General features: G+C 40.2%; 1 protein-coding gene across 4 annotated transcripts in view; it reads left to right on the forward strand.

Moving 5' to 3' along the window:
- The first annotated feature begins 1813 nt into the window (after nt 1–1813).
- The window catches only part of xirp2b (xin actin binding repeat containing 2b), a 32673-nt gene continuing 13418 nt past the window's right edge, over nt 1814–21068 (forward strand). The window contains exons 1-6 of one of the 4 annotated variants that reach the window (XM_061971683.1): nt 1814–1949; nt 11247–11390; nt 16026–16154; nt 20179–20268; nt 20742–20796; nt 20884–20972. In XM_061971683.1, the coding sequence (XP_061827667.1) occupies nt 11337–11390; nt 16026–16154; nt 20179–20268; nt 20742–20796; nt 20884–20972 (417 nt within the window). In that variant the 5' untranslated portion in view covers nt 1814–1949; nt 11247–11336. Of the gene's footprint in view, nt 1950–8735; nt 8770–11246; nt 11391–16025; nt 16155–20178; nt 20269–20741; nt 20797–20883; nt 20973–21068 lie in introns of those variants that run through there. The other 3 variants (XM_061971685.1, XM_061971684.1, XM_061971686.1) reach the window with 3 other exon arrangements.

Raw genomic sequence — 21068 nt, forward strand, 5'->3', positions numbered from 1 at the left:
TGTGGAAATACTGTCAAAGCGCTTTGAGTACCTTGAAGGTAGAAAAGCGCTATACAAGTATCATTTATCATTTAATAACTGCTTGGCATCTGTACCATGTTCTCTCTAACCCTCTTCAGCTGCCCTTCTCAAGCCATAAATGGCCACCGCTGGCGAAGGGCTGTTACCGAACACATGCACCGTCATTCGGTATTCAGTCACTGGTTTGGTGAAGTCGTTGTCTTCGAACCACAAAAATCTTAGAAGGTCACGGTGTTTATTCCAGACTGTGAAACAGTAAAACATCTGCTGTATGTCGGTGGACACTGCAACTGGCTCTCTGCGGAAGCGAATAAGGACTCCCAAGAAGGGTATTATTCAGGTCTGATCCTTTCAAGAGGATGTCGTTGAGGGAAATGCCTTCGTGTTTAGCACTAGAATCAAACACCATGCATATTTGATCCAGCTTTTGAGGGTGATAGACACCAAAGTTTGGTAAGTACCAGCACTCTTGCTTCTCCTTCAATGGTGGAGCTAGCTCTGCTTGTCCTGACTCAAAGATTTTCTGCATGAACTCTGTGTATTGTTCTTTCATAACTGGCTTTCTTTCCAGTGTGCGATAGAGATGACAGTCGTTTTGCCGCTTGCTCTCTATTGTTCGGCAGACGTTGTCTTGGGAAACGGAATGGTAAGGGTGCTACCCAGGTGTTAGCATCATTCATGTAGACATTGTTGTCCATGATCTCAAGGAAGGCTTTGTCATCAATAGACCATGCTATTTTTTCATCCAAGGTCATCAGTGTCATCTTCCAGATTGTTTGATTTCTTTCTGTAGTTTATCTGTCCTGTTTGAACCACCACCAAGCTCAGCAAAGCTGGGGTCATTTCGTATCTTTGCTTGGTCTTGAATAAACTGTACAAAGACATGAAAAGGAGGATATCGAACTCGAAAGTCTTCCTTATATTTCGAGCCAAATGAGATCCACTTCTCCTGAAGGTAGTAATAAGGGAGCTTTTGCGCTATAGGAGTGACTCCCCGGGAAGTGTTGAGGTAAGAAAGTCCAGGTAGGAATCCATCTCTTCTTGCTGCTTCCAGCTCTAGCAATAGATCTCCTAGTTCCTGTAATTTTTGGTTGTCCTTATTTGCAATCCTTGGAAATTCCTCTAACCTCTTCAACATAGCATCTTCAATGATTTCAGCTGACCCATAGCATTCCTCCAGCCTCTTCCACAACATTGAGAGTCCTTCTTTAGCGTCATGGATGCGGGCTGAACGGATTCGTTTGGCCAACTCTGCAGACTTTGGTCCCAGCCACTTGGACATTAAACCTAACTCCTGGCTGTAGGTGAGGTTCAAGCCACCATTGGCATTGGTAAAGGAAGCTTTCCATACCCAGTAGTTCTCAGGTCTATCATCAAACATCAGGAGACCAGTGCTAATTATTTCTTTGTGAACTAGGTATTTGTCTAAGTATGATTGATCACGTGGGGGCATGTAGTTAAATGCACCTTGGTGGCTAGGCTGCTGGTCTTGGGGGCGTGCGAAGTGAAGTTGCTGGGTGAAATATCTTTCTTGAGGGAATTTCACAGGACTTCCAGGGCGTTGTTTGGCTGTGGGTGGTGGGTCTGCTCTGGCGTTCCCCTTGCCATTTGTGCAACGAATGAAAAGAGTTGCTTTTTTCTGTACAACTGCGTACATCCATACCGTGCATTTCCATATCATTGTTGTCCATGTACTGCTGGCGCTCTGGTGAATAAACGGCTTTTTGTTTTGGATGCCGGAGTTGTTGCTGACCATGATCCACAGAATGTTGTTGCACATATTCCCTAGTGCGTTTCTGTGAGGAATAGGGAGCCAAACCTGTTACACTTTGCCTTGAAGGTTCTCCAACTTCATCCTCATAAGCTTCCAAGACTTCAGCCTCAGCGCATGCTGCTTCAGCAGCAGTCCGTACCTTCAGCGCGTCAAGGTTAGCTTGTACTTCCGCTGCTCTACATTGCTGTTCCGCTTCAATCTCCGCTTTTTTCTTTGCTTGTTCAGCTTCGATCTTCGCTTTTTTCTTTGATTGTTCAGCTTCAATCCGTGCCAGCTCGATTTGCATGTCTGCTTGTCTTTGCGCAAATGTAGCCATGATTCTTGCAGCTTCGGCTCTGGCTCTTGCTTTGACAGCCAAACCGTGTGATGAATGGCTAGAGCGGCCAGAGTGATTAGTACGACTGGAGCGTTCAGAAGGTGCACCTCGATCTTCAGGTTTAAGGTTTTGATCATCCATGATATGTTGTTGAATGTCTTTCTGGTCTGCAGTTGTAATGGCTCACTTTCCTTTGTAAGCAGACTGAATGTTAAACCTTTTTACTATTCTGCTCTTGCTTTTTGCTGGTTAGCTTAGCAGATAGCTAACATGATATAATCCTTGATGAAAAAAGAGTCCCATGCGTCTGTAGTGTAGTTTAGGTCTTTTTAGTGAAGGATCAATCGTATATTTTGTAAAACTGTGAACAAAAACACATAAACAAACATTTTACATTTAGCATACGTCTATATACAACATACATGTGTACATAGCATCCAAACCAACAAAATGCTGCCAGTAATTAGCTTTCAACAATGGGCACAAATACCTTACTAAAGCAGTCTTAAACTGAAAATGCACAAATAATGTGTCACAATATACATATGCATGTTACATTCACATAAACTTACAGGTTTAGACCTTCAAAGTCGAAAAGAAAGCTTAAAGTCTGCAGTACATGCTGTTTGTTTGACATCTGCTCTCAAACTGTTCTCTACTGCTCTCTGAAACACACCCACACTAAGCTGGCTACGGCAAGACAGGAGGGTCAAAATAGAACACAAACTGCAAAACTGATTTCCACCACTAGGTGTCTTAAAAAATAACATTGTGGGGCATAACAGTATAAATAAAAAATAAATAAATAAAAAGATTTTGTGATGCTAAAAAAATATTGATGTAACCATAGTAGTATCGACTAGATACTGCCAGGAGTTGTAGGCGACGAACCCCATTGTGCGGAAAAACATGATTTAATGTCCAAAAGTAAAAATTAAGAAAAGACACAAACCAGGAACTCGGAGGACAAACTGGAAACAGGGAACAGGGATCCAGCAAACAGGGACTATGAACAAAAATATAGTAAGCTACAAACAGCTACAGAATATAGCTTACCGCTACCGCATACAGCTACACTGACATTGACACGACAGGTAGGGACGACAATAATCCAGCAGTGACTGGAGGGCAGGGCAGGTATAAATAGCAGCTGGCTGATTGACACCAGGTGTGGCCAGGTGCCAACCAGCCACAGCTGAGGGGACGGCACTCAGAGAGACAAGCAGGAAACTGAACCAAAATAAGAGTGCTGACAGGAAATAAAACAAACACAGAGGAAAAACTAAAACTTAACCAAACTGTCAGGGACAAGCCTGACCGTAGCCCTCCTTCCCATTACGGATACTAGACGTTTTAGAAAATCCCCCCCTTCCCCCCCCCCCAAAAAAAGTCCAAAGTCACGGGAGGGTGGAGGAAGGTTGTACTTTTTAGAGACCAGTACTTTTTAGAGGCGGTATAGTACTGAATATGATTCATTAGTATACCGGTACCGTACAACCCTATATTGTAAAATAGAACACTAATGACCTAATTAAGTGAGTCTTTGGTGTACCACTGGATGGCGCTCGTGTACCACTAGTGGTACCCGTACCACAGTTTTAGAATGACTGTTCAAGTTGATCCCAAAGGTATGAGATGTGGTTGAGCTCAGGGTTAGCAAGTTGATCCAAACAAGCCTCGATACACCTTGTGAGCAGAGTGGTGCTGGAACAGATCTCAGTCAGTTGCCATAAAGTTGGAAGCCTACTTTCCTCCACGCTGAGCAGCTCAATACAAGAGGTGGGCCACTAGACGATTGGGAGATGCCCTCGCTGGGGGTCTTCAGACATGAACCTTCACAAGAAGCCACAGTCCGGCTGGCGCCACCGTCTCCGTCTGGACCCAATAAGATGAGCCGGCGTGTATTTCAACATTCGAAGGTGTCCCGTGTCAGATTTATTGCTCCCCTTCGGGCTCTTCGCCTTAACATTGCATTACATAACTGAGCTTCAGTGAGACCCCCTGCAGAGCACCAGGCATGGCTGACACTTTCAACTGGCTAGTCCCCATACCAATAATTTGGTACCGGTACCAAAAAGTATATCCATACTTTTCAATAATTTTCCAAATAAAGGGAACTACGAAAAAGTGTCAATTTTGGCTTTATTTTAACAGAAAATGTTGCAATACAATAAACATATGTTTCCTATTGCACTCAAAGAACAATTTTAGAAAGTTAAAATATAAATTAAAGGGCGTTAAACACATTGTGTTTTTCTTGTTGCACCCACAGAACAATTTACAATTTTCCATATTACATATAGTCGGTCATAATCAAGGATTAGGTTAGAATATAATTTAAAAAAAAGCTTTTTTAACATTATATTAAATGCTTCATGATTTATGGTTGCCACTCTCTGTGCTTTAAGTAAAATACAATTATTAGTAAATACTAAAAACAAAACTATGGCTAAAAGTACACAGACAAGCCATGTAGCGGGTAAAACACACATTTGTTAAAGGTAAAACACAAATTGAAACAATTTCTTACCAAATTCAGTAATTTTACTTCCACTAGTTGATGTTAGATGGGCGGTCGTAACGACGCTAATATTATGCAGCAAGCCAAGCAGCTGTGTGCGCGTCTACGTATCCACATGTTATGTATCTACATGTCATGTATCTACATGTCATGTATCTACATGTTATGTATCTATAAACCCCGGTTCCATATGAGTTGGGAAATACAATACAATACAATGATTTGCAAATCCTTTTCAACCCATATTCAATTGAATGCACTACAAAGACAAGATATTTGATGTTCAAACTCATAAACTTTTTTTTTTATTCTGCAAATAATAATTAACTTAGAATTTCATGGCTGCAACACGTGCCAAAGTAGTTGGGAAAGGGCATGTTCACCACTGTGTTACATCACCTTTTCTTTTAACAACACTCAGTAAACGTTTGGGAACTGAGACACATTTTTTAAGCTTCTCAGATGGAATTATTTCCCATTCTTGCTCGATGTACAGTTTAAGTTGTTCAACAGTCCGGGGGTCTCCGTTGTGGTATTTTACGCTTCATAATGCGTCACACATTTTCAATGGGAGACAGGTCTGGACTACAGGCAGGCCAGTCTAGTACCCGCACTTTTTTTACTATGAAGCCACGTTGATGTAACACGTCCATGGTAACGTTGCTTGGATGGCAACATATGTTGCTCCAAAACCTGTATGTACCTTTCAGCATTAATGGCGCCTTCACAGATGTGTAAGTTACCCATGTCTTGGGCACTAATACACCCCCATACCATCACAGATATTGGCTTTTCAACTTTGCGCCTATAACAATCCGGATGGTTCTTTTCCTCTTTGGTCCGGAGGACACAACGTCCACAGTTTCCAAAAAAAATTTGAAATGTGAACTCGTCAGACCACAGAACACTTTTCCACTTTGTATCAGTCCATCTTAGATGAGCTCAGGCCCAGCGAAGCCGACTGCGTTTCTGGGTGTTGTTGATAAACGGTTTTCGCCTTGCATAGGAGAGTTTTTACTTGCACTTACAGATGTAGCGACCAACTGTAGTTACTGACAGTGGGTTTCTGAAGTGTTCCTGAGCCCATTTGGTGATATCCTTTACACACTGATGTCGCTTGTTAATGCAGTACAGCCTAGGGATCAAAGGCCACGGGCTTAGCTGCTTACGTGCAGTGATTTCTCCAGATTCCCTGAACCCTTTGATGATATTACGGACCGTAGATGGTGAAATCCCTAAATTCCTTGCAATAGCTGGTTGAGAAAGGTTTTTCTTAAACTGTTCAACAATTTGCTCACAGACTTGTTGACAAAGTGGTGACCCTCGCACCATCCTTGTTTGTGAATGACTGAGCATTTCATGGAATCTACTTTTATACCCAATTATGGCACCCACCTGTTCCCAATTTGCCTGTTCACCTGTGGGATGTTCCAAATAAGTCTTTGATGAGCATTCCTCAACTTTATCAGTATTTATTGCCACCTTTCCCAACTTCTTTGTCACGTGTTGCTGGCATCAAATTCTAAAATGAATGATTATTTGCAACAAAAAAAAAATGCTTATCAGTTTGAACATCAAATATGTTGTCTTTGTAGCATATTCAACTGAATATGGGTTGAAAATGATTTGCAAATCATTGTATTCCATTTATATTTACATCTTACACAATTTCCCAAATCATATGGAAACGGGGTTTGTACATGTTATGTATTTACATGTTATGTATCAACATGTTATGTATCTACATGTTATGTATCTCATACTTGCCGACCTTGAGACCTCCGATTTTGGGAGGGGGAGGGGGGGCGTGGTTGGGGCGGGGGCGTGGTTAAAAGGGGAGGAGTATATTTACAGCTAGAATTCACCAAGTCAAGTATTTCATATATATATAAGAAATACTTGACTTTCAGTGAATTCTAGCTATATATATATATATATATATATATATATATATAAGAGAAATACTTGAATTTCAGAGTTCATTTATTTACACATATACACACACATAACACTCATCTACTCATTGTTGAGTTAAGGGTTGAATTGTCCATCCTTGTTCTATTCTCTGTCATTATTTTTCTAACCATGCTGAACACCCTCTCTGATGATGCATTCTGCTTTGTCTCCTTGTTGTGTGCGCAGTTGTGCACTGCACTCTCTAAAAGCCGTAGATGTTATTGTCACATATGCATGTACAGTAGATGACAGTATTGTCCTGTTTAAGAGTGTCACAACATTGCTGTTTACGGCAGACGAACTGTTTTACGGTAGACAAAAACGTGACTGCTGTTGTTGTGTGTTGTTGCCGCGCTGGGAGGACGTTAATGAAACTGCCTAACAATAAACCCACATAAGAAACCAACAACTCGCCCTCCATCATTCTACAGTTATAACGTGATTGGGCAGGCACGCTGTTTATATTGTGGGAAAGAAGACGTGAAAACAGGCTGTCGACACGTCACTCAGGTCCGCCTGAATTTCGGGAGATTTTCGGGAGAAAATTTGTCCCGGGAGGTTTTCGGGAGAGGCGCTGAATTTCGAGAGTCTCCCGGAAAATCCGGGAGGGTTGGCAAGTATGATGTATCTACATGCGTAACATGTTACGTATCTACATGTTATGTATCTACATGTATGTATCTACATGTTACGTATCTACATGTTACGTATCTACATGTTATGTATCTACATGTATGTATCTACCGGTACATGTTACGTATCTACATGTTACGTATCAACATGTTACGTATCTACATGTTATGTATGTACATGTTATGTATCTATATGTTATGTATCTCTATGTTATGTATCTACATGTTGTGTATCTACATGTGCCCAGCAGGGGAGCTGGTTAACTTATGAGAGTAGCGTATGTGTGAGAATGTCAACGTGTTGTCTGAGTGATGTCAGTGAGTGAGTGGGCGAGTAAAGAGAGAGAGGAGCGCGTGCACTGCACAGTAGAGTGATGAATGGGTCTGGTTGTGTCCTGCAAAACTAATAATAAAGCAAACAGATTGTTACAGATCGGCGGCCTCGAATTCTGACCGGAAAGCAGATCTCAGCAGACCCATTGCGGGGTAAAGTGAACTGAAGGGAACGTCTGCCCTGTGTTCCTCTACTACGGTCTGCACTGGAGCAGAACAGCTGGACATGTGTAACAACTATATTGTTACCTGTCACTATTTAAACTCCTTGTGCAGATCTGAATGTTCATTATTTAAATGTTTACCTAAGTTTTAAGCAAAAGTGCTAACACTAATCGCTACATTTGGCGAGGCGTGTTTTAAAGCAACAGTTGAAGCGCATTGCTTCCTTGTTTAAAGAGTCACCTTTATTGTTAGTTTTGAAGTCCAAATATTTCCATATTGTACTTCAGACATTCTTTATTGACCAGTAGAATTGTAGTTATTATTGTTAGTTTTGAAGTCCAAATACTTGCGTATTGTACTTCACACACTCTTTATTGACCAGTAGAATTGTCGTTTTTTGCCATTCCTCCTCTCCAAGATGTTACTGCTTGTATGCACTTTGTGTGTGTGTTTTGACACACTCAACATCATGGGCCTCGCTCTGTAGTCAGCGCCACACAGCGGCATTCAGATGAAAGAACGGTACCGGTACTTTTCAAAGGTAGTATAGTACCCATTTCCATCAATTAATATTGCGGTACTTTATTAGTACCGGTAGACCGAACAACCCTACATTGAATGATCATTTATTGTCACCTGAATTGGCGACTGGCTGCCGTCCATATTGCATCAGGAGAAATTTGGCCCTTGAGGACCCAGACTAGCAGCTGTTGTTCACCACCTGGTTGGGACGAGGCCGCGATGATGACACTCAGGCTGCCCCGCTTATTCAATACAGGGAAATACCTCCATGTTGATTCTTTTTAGGGGGCTTGTCACTGGAGGTGGCGCTGAAGAAACCCAAACCCCAGCAGGCCCATGTTGTGTGTGTGGGAACACACAGCAGGCCCATGTTGTGCATGTGGGCGGAGGTTCCAAAATAAAATCAGCTGTCAGTCTGCACGTCGGACACAGGTGGATCCTGCTGGAGCTGGTCTCCAACGCTGGGATTTAGCTTGGGAAGGACCCTGCTAGCTGGGGAGACTCCTGATTTTTGTACTTTTTTTACCTGGTAGGTGATGAATGAACGAGACTTGGCATGTGTGACTTTGTGCTGCTGGGCTGTAGGAAACAAATGATGAGCTGAGGGGAAATCAATTCATTTGAGACGTCGCCTAAAAGAGACAAAAGTGATTTATACCGTGGCTATATGCTCTACTTTTATGCAATGTAAAGAACATGTAAATCTTTTCAGACGCTCCTTCCTTAAAGGAAATATGCCCCTTCATGGTTGGGTTGAAAATAGGCCACATGTATTTTTGTAAGGCACCTCCATGACTTCATTTTCTTGATATGTGAGCTGACCGCCCAGTAAAACATGTCACTAGATAGCCTCAGACCTTTCTGCTTGTACATTTTACAATTTGCAACAACATTGAATAGTTTCTATCTACAGATATTTGTCTCATCTGGGATGTGTAGCGGTGAAGTACAAACCCCGTTTCCATATGAGTTGGGAAATTGTGTTAGATGTAAATATAAACGGAATACAATGATTTGCAAATCATTTTCAACCCATATTCAGTTGAATATGCTACAAAGACAACATATTTGATGTTCAAACTGATTTTTTTTTGTGTGCAAATAATCATAACTTTACAATTTGATGCCAGCAACACATGACAAAGAAGTTGGGAAAGGTGGCAATAAATACTGATAAAGTTGAGGAATGCTCATCAAACACTTATTTGGAACATCCCACAGGTGTGCAGGCTAATTGGGAACGGGTGGGTGCCATGATTGGGTATAAAAACAGCTTCCCAAAAAATGCTCAGTCTTTCACAAGAAAGAATGGGGCGAGGTACACCCCTTTGTCCACAACTGCGTGAGCAAATAGTCAAACAGTTTAAGAACAACGTTTCTCAAAGTGCAATTGCAAGAAATTTTGGGATTTCAACATCTACGGTCCATAATATCATCAAAAGGTTCAGAGAATCTGGAGAAATCACTCCACTTAAGCGGCATGGCCAGAAACCAACATTGAATGACCGTGACCTTCGATCCCTCAGACGGCACTGTTTCAAAAACCAACATCAATCTCTAAAAGATATCACCACATGTGCTCAGGAACACTTCAGAAAACCACTGTCACTAAATACAGTTGGTCGCTACATCTGTAAGTGCAAGTTAAAGCTCGACTATGCAAAGCGAAAGCCATTTATCAACAACATCCAGAAACGCCGCCGGCTTCTCTGGGCCTGAGATCATCTAAGATGGACTCATGCAAAGTGGAAAAGTGTTCTGTGGTCTGACGAGTCCACATTTTAAATTGTTTTTGGAAATATTCGACATTGTGTCATCCGGACCAAAGGGGAAGCGAACCATCCAGACTGTTATCGACACAAAGTTCAAAAGCCAACATCTGTGATGGTATGGGGGTGCAATAGTGCCCAAGGCATGGGTAACTTACACATCTGTGAAGGCACCATTAATGCTGAGAGGTACATACAAGTTTTGGAGCAACATATGCTGCCATCTAAGTGCCGTCTTTTTCATGGACGCCCCTGCTTATTTCAGCAAGACAATGCCAAGCCACATTCAGCACGTGTTACAACAGCGTGGCTTCGTAAAAAAAGAGTGCGGGTACTTTCCTGGCCCATCTGCAGTCCAGACCTGTCTCCCATCGAAAATGTGTGGCGCATTATGAAGCGTAAAATCCGACAGCGGAGACCCCAGACTGTTGAAAGACTGAAGCTCTACATAAAACAAGAATGGGAAAGAATTCCACTTTCAAAGCTTCAACAATTAGTTTCCTCAGTTCCCAATCGTTTATTGAGTGTTGTTAAAAGAAAAGGTGATGTAACACAGTGGTGAACATGCCCTTTCCCAACTACTTTGGCACGTGTTGCAGCCATGAAATTCTAAGTTAATTATTATTTGCAAAAAATAAATAAAGTTTATGAGTTTGAACATCAAATATCTTGTCTTTGTAGTGCATTCAATTGAATATGGGTTGAAAAGGATTTTGCAAATCATTGTATTCCGTTTATATTTACATCTAACACAATTTCCCAACTCATATGGAAACGGGGTTTGTAGTATGTGTTGTGTTACTCTCACAAAATTCCCTGAAACTGAGGTGCAAATAAATAACAACCTGACAAAAGGCTCAAATAAATATCTAACGACCATGAGCAAGTTCAGCTTGGCTTTGATAGGATTTCTATTGATTTTATTGAGCTTTGAGTGCCTGATGTTATCTGATATTTTAACAAAATTCATCAAATAAAAATATTCAGTGGGCAACATTACTGACATTAACTATCTTGCATGGGGATCCTCAATGAAAAGTAATATTCTGCAGACATTTGAGGCTTCTAGTGTTCCCAGCATGTTAAAGCTTTTACCTAAAATTGTGTTGGCGTCGCATTTAAAGCACATTACAAATGTCTGCATGGTCAGTAATCAATCTTGACAAAACATTTAAGTACAAATTAATTATGGAAGAAGAAGTTTTTTAACCACTTTCTTGGCTCCTTGTGTGTTTAGCTGCTGGCAGCGCACGTTTAAGCCGAGCAGGATCTTCTGAAACATTGAAACCACAAGAAGCTAGCTTGACTGGCCCACCTTAAAGTCGTCATGTACCAAGCTCATGCTGCCGCCCAGCCAGGAGACCACTCCGTGCAAAGCAGGGTAGGTTTAATATGTCATTGTACTCATGTTGGCACAGAAGCTAGCTGTGCAGGTAGTCACCTTTAATTCTCATGTTGTCATGCAGTATTTTGGTGGATGTGGTGACAGTTTTGCAGCAGAAGAAGAGTCAGAGGGGCCAGAAGCCTTGCATAGGTGGCACAAATAGAGGAGAGTGTATAAATAGGAAGGAAACAGGACTCTCTGGCCAGGGCTTGGAAGAAGGCTGAAAACAGCAAACCCTCACTTTTCAGACTTTTCAGAGGTAACTGAAGCATCTGTTCCAAGATGCTTCAGTTTGATTGGGATTCCCGTAAGAAAAATTGCAACTGAGTTCATCAATTGTAGGCGATAGCTTTCAACATTGCAACCTTTATTCAAATGTTTAGAGCAGTGGTTCTTAACCTTGTTGGAGGTACCAAACCCCACCAGTTTCCTATGCGCATTCACCGAACCCTTCTTTAGTGAAAAATAAAATGGTTTTTTTTTCAAATTCAAGACGAAGTTATATGTTTTTGGTAACACTTTAGTATGGGGAACATATTCTAAGTAACAAACACTTAATTTGGAGTTTTTTGGACACTAGGGGAACATATTCTAAGTGACAAAGACCTAAGTTAGAGTTATTTGGTTAGGGTTAGGGTTAGAGGGTTAGGGCCAGGGTTAGAGGGTTAGGCTTATAATAAGGCCATGCCGAATAAGGCATTAATAAGTACTTAATAATGACTAATTAAGAGCCAATATGTTACTAATTCACATGTTAATAAGCAACTAATTAATGGTGAATATGTTCCCCATACTAAAGTGTTACCATGTTTTTTTTACTGGTGCACAAAAGGAACCGTGCATGAACATCACCTTGTTCAAACAACAACACCAACACAGTACATAAACTCACAATAAATTACACACCTGCAAATCAGTCTGACTTCTGCTGTTGTCGTATCCGTAATACGCCGATAGGGAGAAGTTTTTATTTACACGATGAGTCGGGTGTGTCTTGACCTCCGCCGAACCCCTGAGCCCGACTTACCGAACCCCTAGGGTTTGATCGAAACCAGGTTAAGAACTACCGGTTTAGACAATGTTTCAGGTGATGTTTTAGCATTCCTATCATATAAGTAGAGGTGGGTGGAGTAGACAACAATTTGACTTACCGTAAGTGAGAGTAATGTTACTTTAGAGCAGGGATGTCCAAGTGGTTTTCCCCAAGGGCCACATGGCAGTTATGTCTGCCATCAGAGTGTAACAGCCAATAATGTCGGAATATGCCTCTGGATTTCATTATTCAATATATACATTGTTTTAAGTAGACTGCCCATTATACAGTAAAAACTCTACATTTACAACATTTTACTGTAAAATATACTGGGGTTTTTTGTATTTTTTTTGTTTTTACATTTTACAGAAAATGTAAAAACAGTACCACTGTTTCTTTTTCTTTTTTTCTTTTGGGGGGGGGGTGTGTTTTAGGGGAAAATCTGGCAGCTTAGTTGCCAGATTTTTTGTGTTAAATGAACATTGGTTTTTACAACATGATATTGTTCATGGAAAAACTGTACAAATATTTTTTTATTCTGGCAACTTAGCTGCCAGTTTTTCTACTGTAAAAACAAATGTATAATTTTTCCATTTACAGTAATACACTGTTAAAAACAAGATTTTACGGTAACAATATGGCCGCTCAGCAACAACAGAATTTTACCACAAAAAACAGTAGTAGTTTTTTCCAATTTACAGTAAAGAACACCGTAAAATTCATTGTCATTTTTATGAACTTTAGGGGTAGTTTGCTGCAAAGTTAAGTATTTTTATCTAGACAAAAACATGTTTGGAAAGTATGATAATATACTGTAATATTTGTTGCAATGTTGGATACTGTTAAAGTTTAAAAAGTATGCAATTTCAAGCAGTACATCAATTTTTTCTGTCAAAATGAAAAAAATCCATGACATTTAGTGAGAAAATATGAAGTACTTTATTGACACATATCATTTCCAGGTGTTTGCGGGCCAGATAAAATGATGTGGCCCCCCGGGCCTTGACTTTGACACCTTTGCTTTAGAGTAATATGACTCAAGTAAAAGTAAAAAAGTAGTCATCCAAATAATTACTGGAGTAAGGGTAAGTATTCAGTGAAAACAACTAACAAATGCTGAGTAACTGGTGATTGTTTGAGACACAACTACAGCACGTACTACAAAAGATGCACGTTTTACATTCAGGTACAACGCAGGTCTAATGTTAGCACATGTGCAGCTCAAAATGATCGACAACTTACCACAACAGGATTTCTTGAGTTGGAAGTGGAATTCTTGTAGACTGAAATATGAACATTTCTACTGACACAGATGACAGCACATGATGTAAATGTAATGTGTCCTAGTGTGTAAGGAAACATGGAAGAGTTGTGCTGCCTTCACGCCATGTTTGAGGGTGGTCATGTCACTGACATGTATGACAGTGTGAGTGTGGTCGTGTCACTGACAAGTATGACAGTGTGAGTGTGGCCATGTCACTGACAGGATCCCTTTTGATTGGTGAAACAATCTCAAACGTCACTTGGATTTACGTTGGATCATTTAGACATAGTCAAGTAATCAGAAGTCTGTCTAACAAGCCAAATTAGTGTTTCTTGCTGTAACCCACGTGGTTTAGTTCCTGCTTTTTGTTCCACCCCGGACTCCAAACTGGAACAAGAAACAAGAAGTGAAGTTGACCCAGGTACACATGGCCCAGACACACTGGCTGGCATCTGTAACATTTACAAGTGTGATACATGATGATGTAGGGTAAATACATGTAGTGATGTTAATGGAATTGTATTGTCATTGCACCTAAAACCCACAAAACTTAAGACTTGCATCACATTATTATATGGAATCAAAACTCCTCTGACAAATACAATATAATTTAATCCAAAAAGTTACTTAAAGGCCTACTGAAATGCGATTTTCTTATTTAAACGGGGATAGCAGGTCCATTCTATGTGTCATACTTGATCATTTTGCGATATTGCCATATTTTTGCTGAAAGGATTTAGTAGAGAACATCGACGATAAAGTTTGCAACTTTTGGTCGCTGATAAAAAAGCCTTGCCTGTACCGGAAGTAGCAGACGAGTAGCGTGACGTCACAGGTTGTGGAGCTCCTCACATCCGCACATTTGTTTACAATCATGGCCACCAGCAGCGAGAGCGATTTGGACCGAGAAAGCGACGATTTCCCCATTAATTTGAGTGATGATGAAAGATTCGTGGATGAGGAAAGTGAGAGTGAAGGACTAGAGGGCAGTGGGAGCGATTCAGATAGGGAAGATGCTGTGAGAGGCGGGTGGGACCTGATATTCAGCTGGGAATGACTAAAACAGTAAATAAACACAAGACATATATATACTCTATTAGCCACAACACAACCAGGCTTATATTTAATATGCCACAAATGAATCCCGCATAACAAACACCTCCCCCCTCCCGTCCATATAACCCGCCAATACAACTCAAACACCTGCACAACACACTCAATCCCACAGCCCAAAGTACCGTTTACGTCCCCAAAGTTCATACAGCACATATATTTCCCCAAAGTCCCCAAAGTTACGTACGTGACATGCACATAGCGGCACGCACGTACGGGCAAGCGATCAAATGTTTGGAAGCCGCACCGTACTCACGGTACCGCGTCTGCGTATCCAACTCAAAGTCTTCCTGGTAAGAGTCTCTGTTGTCCCAGTTCTCCACAGACCAATGGTAAAGCTTGACTGTCATCTTTCGGGAATGTAAACACTGAAACACCGGCTGTGTTTGTGTTGCTGCAGTCGGCCGCAATACACCGCTTCCCACCTACAGCTTTCTTCTTTGCTGTCTCCATTGTTCATTGAACAAATTGCAAAAGATTCACCAACACAGATGCCCATAATACTGTGGAATTAATTTTGCGATGAAAACAGACGACTTAATAGCTGGCCACCATGCTGTCCCAAAATGTCCTCTACAATCCGTGACGTCACGCGCAGGCGCCATCATACCGAAACGTTTTCAGCAGGATATTTCAGCGCAAAATTTAAAAATTGCACTTTAGTAAGCTAACCCGGCTGTATTGGCATGTGTTGCAATATTAAGATTTCATCATTGATGTATAAACTATCAGACTGCGTGGTCGGTAGTAGTGGGTTTCAGTAGGCCTTTAAGTAAATGTAAAGGAGTAAAAAAATGGCTGCACTTGGGAAACTCCTGATTTAGAGTCTCCAATTAGAGCACTTAAAGAAATTCAAAAACAACAAGCAAAAAAGTACAGAAGAGTTCAGTTTGCGCTTCAAAAAGGGCTCTTGGTCGTATTGTACTGAGCAGCCAGGACACTTTCCCATGTCGCAACAAGTACATCACACTTTTTCTTTTTGCCATTACTGGTTCTTGTGTAGTTCAATAAAAAAAACATCACTTATATTACGATATTTTGGTTTAAAATCTGAATTGTACTATGTCAATAATTACAAATGTGAACATGGGAAGCCATGAAGGGAATTGGTAGGATCTTAGTTGACACAGCTAGAAAACCTGCTGAGTGCATTGAAACCAAACAGAAAATCAGCTTGATTTGAGGTCAAAGTGGAGACAACTAATGAAGTTCTGTGCTCCAGCAGGTCATGGAGGACTCGGAGGTCTGTTCCCTGCCTGGGGGGGTCGCCGGTGTGATGAAACAATTTGAGACCCAGGAAACTGCCACATCACATGTAAACCACTTCCATTTCCAGCACAGAAGTGTGCAGGTATTAGACGCCAATTTCCGATGGCTGTGAATGCATGAGCATGAAAGAATGAGATGCTGCCATCATGAAGTCGGGGAAACATTACTGAATCCCCATGGCACTCGTTTACTTCTACTTTCCTCTCATGCATGGTTGGCTCATGCAAAATGATCCTCGTTTATTGTAGGGATGATACTCAAAACCGATTTTCCCGGTTGTTCGATAAGAAAAGAACCAAGTCCTCGGACTCGAATCCCTTTTTGAGAACCGGTACCCGTTATCGAGACGTCTATAGTAAAGAAAAAGAGTTGGTTCTTTATTCGAATCCCTCGGAACGAATCCCGTCCCGACCAGAAATGCTCCGTGTGACATCACAAGAAATGACATCACGTAGCTCAGTTATTAGGCGCAGATAGCGAAAGCAGGAAAAAAATGGACCGCAAAGAGCACTCCAAAGTGTAATAAAGTTCAAAACAAAAGGTATAATCCAATGAATAACTTTACTGAGAGATTTGAGCAGGGTACAAACATATGACGAACACTTTTACGACCAACCGGAAACATAGCAACCAGGCTAGCAACGCACCTCCTTTACGGCAGCTGTCGCAACGTTCTTAAAGCAACCGCAGCACATACATATATATACAACATATATGACATGATCTCCCTTTTTTAACTTTTGTTTTTCTTTCCTTGTAAACAAAACAAAATCACACTGTATAGGTGTTGTCTGTCTAATCATAAATAATGCAGACAAGGCGTGTTGGCTGAGTTCTTGACGTTTACTTTCACAGCGTGCTCATAACCTCATTCTTAGCTGCCGGGTGGCGACATGCAACACTTTTCGGAGCTATCACCATGCTCGTCACTCCCGTTGCATGCTGGGTAGTGTAGTTGTTATATTCCCTAGCTCAGGAGTCGGCAACCCAAAATGTTGAAAGAGCCATATTGGACCAAAAATACAAAAACAAATCTGTCTGGAGCCGCAAAAAATTAAATTAAATTAAAAGGCATATAACATACAGATAGTGTGTCATGAGATACAAATTGAATTAAGATGACTTAAAGGAAACTAAATGACCTCAAATATACCTACAAACGAGGCATATTGATGCAATATGTACATATAGCTAGTCTAAATAGCATGTTAGCATCAATTAGCTTGCAGTCATGCAGTGACCAAATATGTCTGATTAGCACTCCACACAAGTCAATAACATCAACAAAACTCACCTTTGTGCATTCATGCACATCGTTAAAAGTTTGGTGGACAAAATGAGACAGAAAAAGAAGTGGCATATACCACGTCCTAGAAAGTCGGAGAAAGTTATATATGTAAACAAACTAGGTGAGTTCAAGGACCGCCAAAATGAGTAGGACAAAACGGCGCTCGCCAAATACTCGAATCAGTGAGGCATGTTTAATATAAAAAGTGTGCTTTATAACAATTAGGGAGGTTTGCGTCATGTTTGTCCTCCTACGGAAACCATATTAAAACAAAAAAAAAATGTTCCCCCCTCATCTTTTTCCATTTTTCATACATTTTTGAAAAAGCTCCAGAGAGCCACTAGGGCGGCGCTAAATAGCCGCATGCGGCTCTATAGCCGCATGCGGCTATAGAGCCGCGGGTTGCCGACCCCTGCCCTAGCTCATAACATCTTTCCCCCTATAAAGAAATAATGTTAACTCAATAAAGTGTATTTCTTTTTTTAGCTTTAACTTTTCATTTTTTAGCATTGTAACCACATTTGCAAACAACTTTTCTCTTCATAGAATTTTCTTTCAATAAAGAAATAAAGTGCAAAAATGTCAAGGCATCATAACAAACAGTTATGTCAAATAGCAGCAGAATTGCACTTTTTGGAGAGCTGTATTATTTTCAGTTTTGTGCCCAAGGGACTGGTTTTATTTAACACTATATTATTATTTATACACCTATAGTGATCACAGAGACAGGTTGTTTTTTGTGTTACCGTATATATTTGTTTTTCTGAAAAATCCCACTTAATATACTTTGGGTAACAACAGGGATTGTTATCTAATATGCACAATAACAATGTACTTTATTCTGTTTTTAAATGAGCATCTCTACATGTTGTTTGTCTTCAAACAGCTCATTATAGTGTCTAGTAAACACTCCAGCTTGGTCTTGGCATGGTCTGCCCAATAACCCTTAATCCTTGTAGTGATAACTCACAGCTGAGCCCAAGGTAGGAGGTGGACACGAAAGGGGATGGGGGTGGTTGGATGCAAGTGTCTAGAACAGGGCTCGGCAACCCAAAATGTTGAAAGAGCCATATTGGACCACAATTAAAATTAAAAGTCTTCTATAAGTGTTATTATGAAGGCAACACAGGATGTAAGTGTCTATATTAGTTATATTAGCCTACTATCAAAATGACTTTAAAAGTCTTATATAAGTGTTATAATGAAGGCAACACATGATATAAATGTCTATATTAGTTATAATAGCCTACTATCAAAGGCTGACGCAAATCTTTGTTGACAGAAATGTTGTATTTTAATTTTTATTCTACACATTTTTGCAACATTGGAAATCATTAGTAAAATGGAGATTTCTCACCGGATGAGATATTGACTGGCTCAGTATGGCCAAAGGTAAAGATATGTGTCCAAGTTAAAGGAAACGGCAGGCTGTCTTCTTCTAATAGATTTATAACAATCTTTGCAAGCTGGGTAACATTTGCTGTGGTCTGGAACAACATGGCACACAAACAACTATCAGAAATGCAGCCAATGTTACATACAGATAATGTGTCATGAGACATGCAAATATAAATTAAATCACAGAGTTTTTTGATTGATTGAAACTTTTATTAGTAGATTGCACAGTACAGTACATATTCCGTACAATTGACCACTAAATGGTAACACCCTAATACGTTTTTCAACTTGTTTAAGTCGGGGTCCACGTAAATCAATTCATGGTAGAGGACAGAAGTAATGGAAATTAATTGAGTTCAATTATACCTAGAAATGAGGCATAATGATGCAATATGTACATACAGCTAGCCTAAATAGCATGTTAGCATTGATTAGCTTGCAGTCATGGATTGGCCCGATATGCCTGATTAGCACTCCAGCAAATCAATAAAATCAACAAAGCTCACCTTTGTGTATTGACGCACAGCATAAAACATTTGGTGGACAAAATGAGAAAAAAAAGGAGTGGCATAAAACACGTCTTTCTGTGGCAGCATCGGAGAAAGTTGTACATTAGTACGATGAGTTCAATGATCGCTGAAATTAGTAGGACAAAACGATGCTTGCCAAATCCTCTCATCAGTGAAGCATGTATAACATAAACAGTGGGATTTCTAACAATTAGGAAGGTTTGTGTCATGTTTGTTCTCCTACAGAAAATATATAAAAGCAAAAAATTATATTTTGTTCTTCATCTTTTTCCATTTTAACACATCTCTGAAAGAGGTCCAGGGAGCCACTAGGGCGGCGCTAAAGAGTCGCGGGTTGCTGACAATGGTAGAACAATGGTCAACTATGTATTTTGTATACAAACATAAAACTAGATGTATAGAAATGTGTGTTTGTGTTAGATAGCCTGTTATTTTCTTTTAAATAAAATATAATACATGGGAATTACTGTAAAAGTTTTTCCGCTTTACGTTCACCAAATGTTTGGCTTTCTTTAGAGGATTTGATGAGTGAAGTCTTGTCATGGAAGGAATGGAACTTAGAGGCAATTGTACAATTGTTTTCTCCCACAACTACCTTTAGCAAACAGCAAAAACAGCTGTTTATGTCATGTGCAGTGGTGTTACTGTATTCAATGTAGCTGAAAAACTTTAATACTTAATAATGACACCTATTAATGCATGTAGTGTATACTATGAATTTGTACATGAGTGTTATTATGTGTCCAATAGCTCACCAATAATACTTTTTAAAGTGTGTGGAGTAACCAGCGGTTGAAAATGGTTATCCGCTGACCACATGGCAAGCTGCTAGTGGTTGGTGTACCCACTGCCCATCTAATGTGCCATTGTCATTATTTTGATCATCACAGAAAATGTCAAACTCAGAGGTCTCAGTGTCAAGCGGCGGCCAACAGGTGGTCACAGGCAGTCAGCAACTACTTTCCAGCCAAGAAACAATGGTATTTCATCATCTGTCTGTTGACAGAAATACTCAATGTATTCCTGCATTGTAGTGTTATTAATGCATTCAACCGAAAATAACACCAAATAACAAAATTGCACAGTTTTGATACAGTCAAAGATATGTTAAGTTACGGTAGTTATTGTTGTAGTTTGCAGTTTGTATTTTCAAATTGTAACTTTCAAAAGTGAGCATTGTTATTTTTGCGTAGGCACCATTGTTTATCTTATTTGTATACTGGATTTCAGTCGCAGAATAACTAATGATATGACAGCCTCATTCATTTGTGCAATTTAGATTTTGACCTGCATGCATATGAGATCAATATCAATAACTTGATATAATACCATAAAATATAACAATACTTCACAATATCAGTATTTTTCCAGGCCAAGTAGATTATACAACGTTACCTAATTTTGTGACCCACAAGGTACTTTCAACTATTTGTTTCTTTTAAACCACACATAGGTGTCGGACAGTGACAATAACTTGGAATACAGTCATAAAGACCATGAAAATGAAGGTAAGTTATTGATTTGCAGTGTTCTATAATGCCATTGTCGCTACCTAGCTAATGGAAGTGGTTGTTATTCTCTATTCTTTTGAACAGAAGAGGACTTTCCCAGGTACACAACAAAAGAACTCAGGGATCACTTTGAAAGAACCATAGAGGAGGCAGCCCCACACAAACAAATTAAGGTAATCATTTGGATTAAAAGTCTTTTTTGTGTCTACATGTAGCCTAATGGAAACAAAAGAGCCGATATTTTAATTGAGAGATTTGTTTGTCATATT

The sequence above is a fragment of the Nerophis lumbriciformis genome, linkage group LG13 (genome assembly GCF_033978685.3).
Source record: "Nerophis lumbriciformis linkage group LG13, RoL_Nlum_v2.1, whole genome shotgun sequence".
In the NCBI taxonomy this organism is placed as follows: domain Eukaryota; kingdom Metazoa; phylum Chordata; class Actinopteri; order Syngnathiformes; family Syngnathidae; genus Nerophis; species Nerophis lumbriciformis.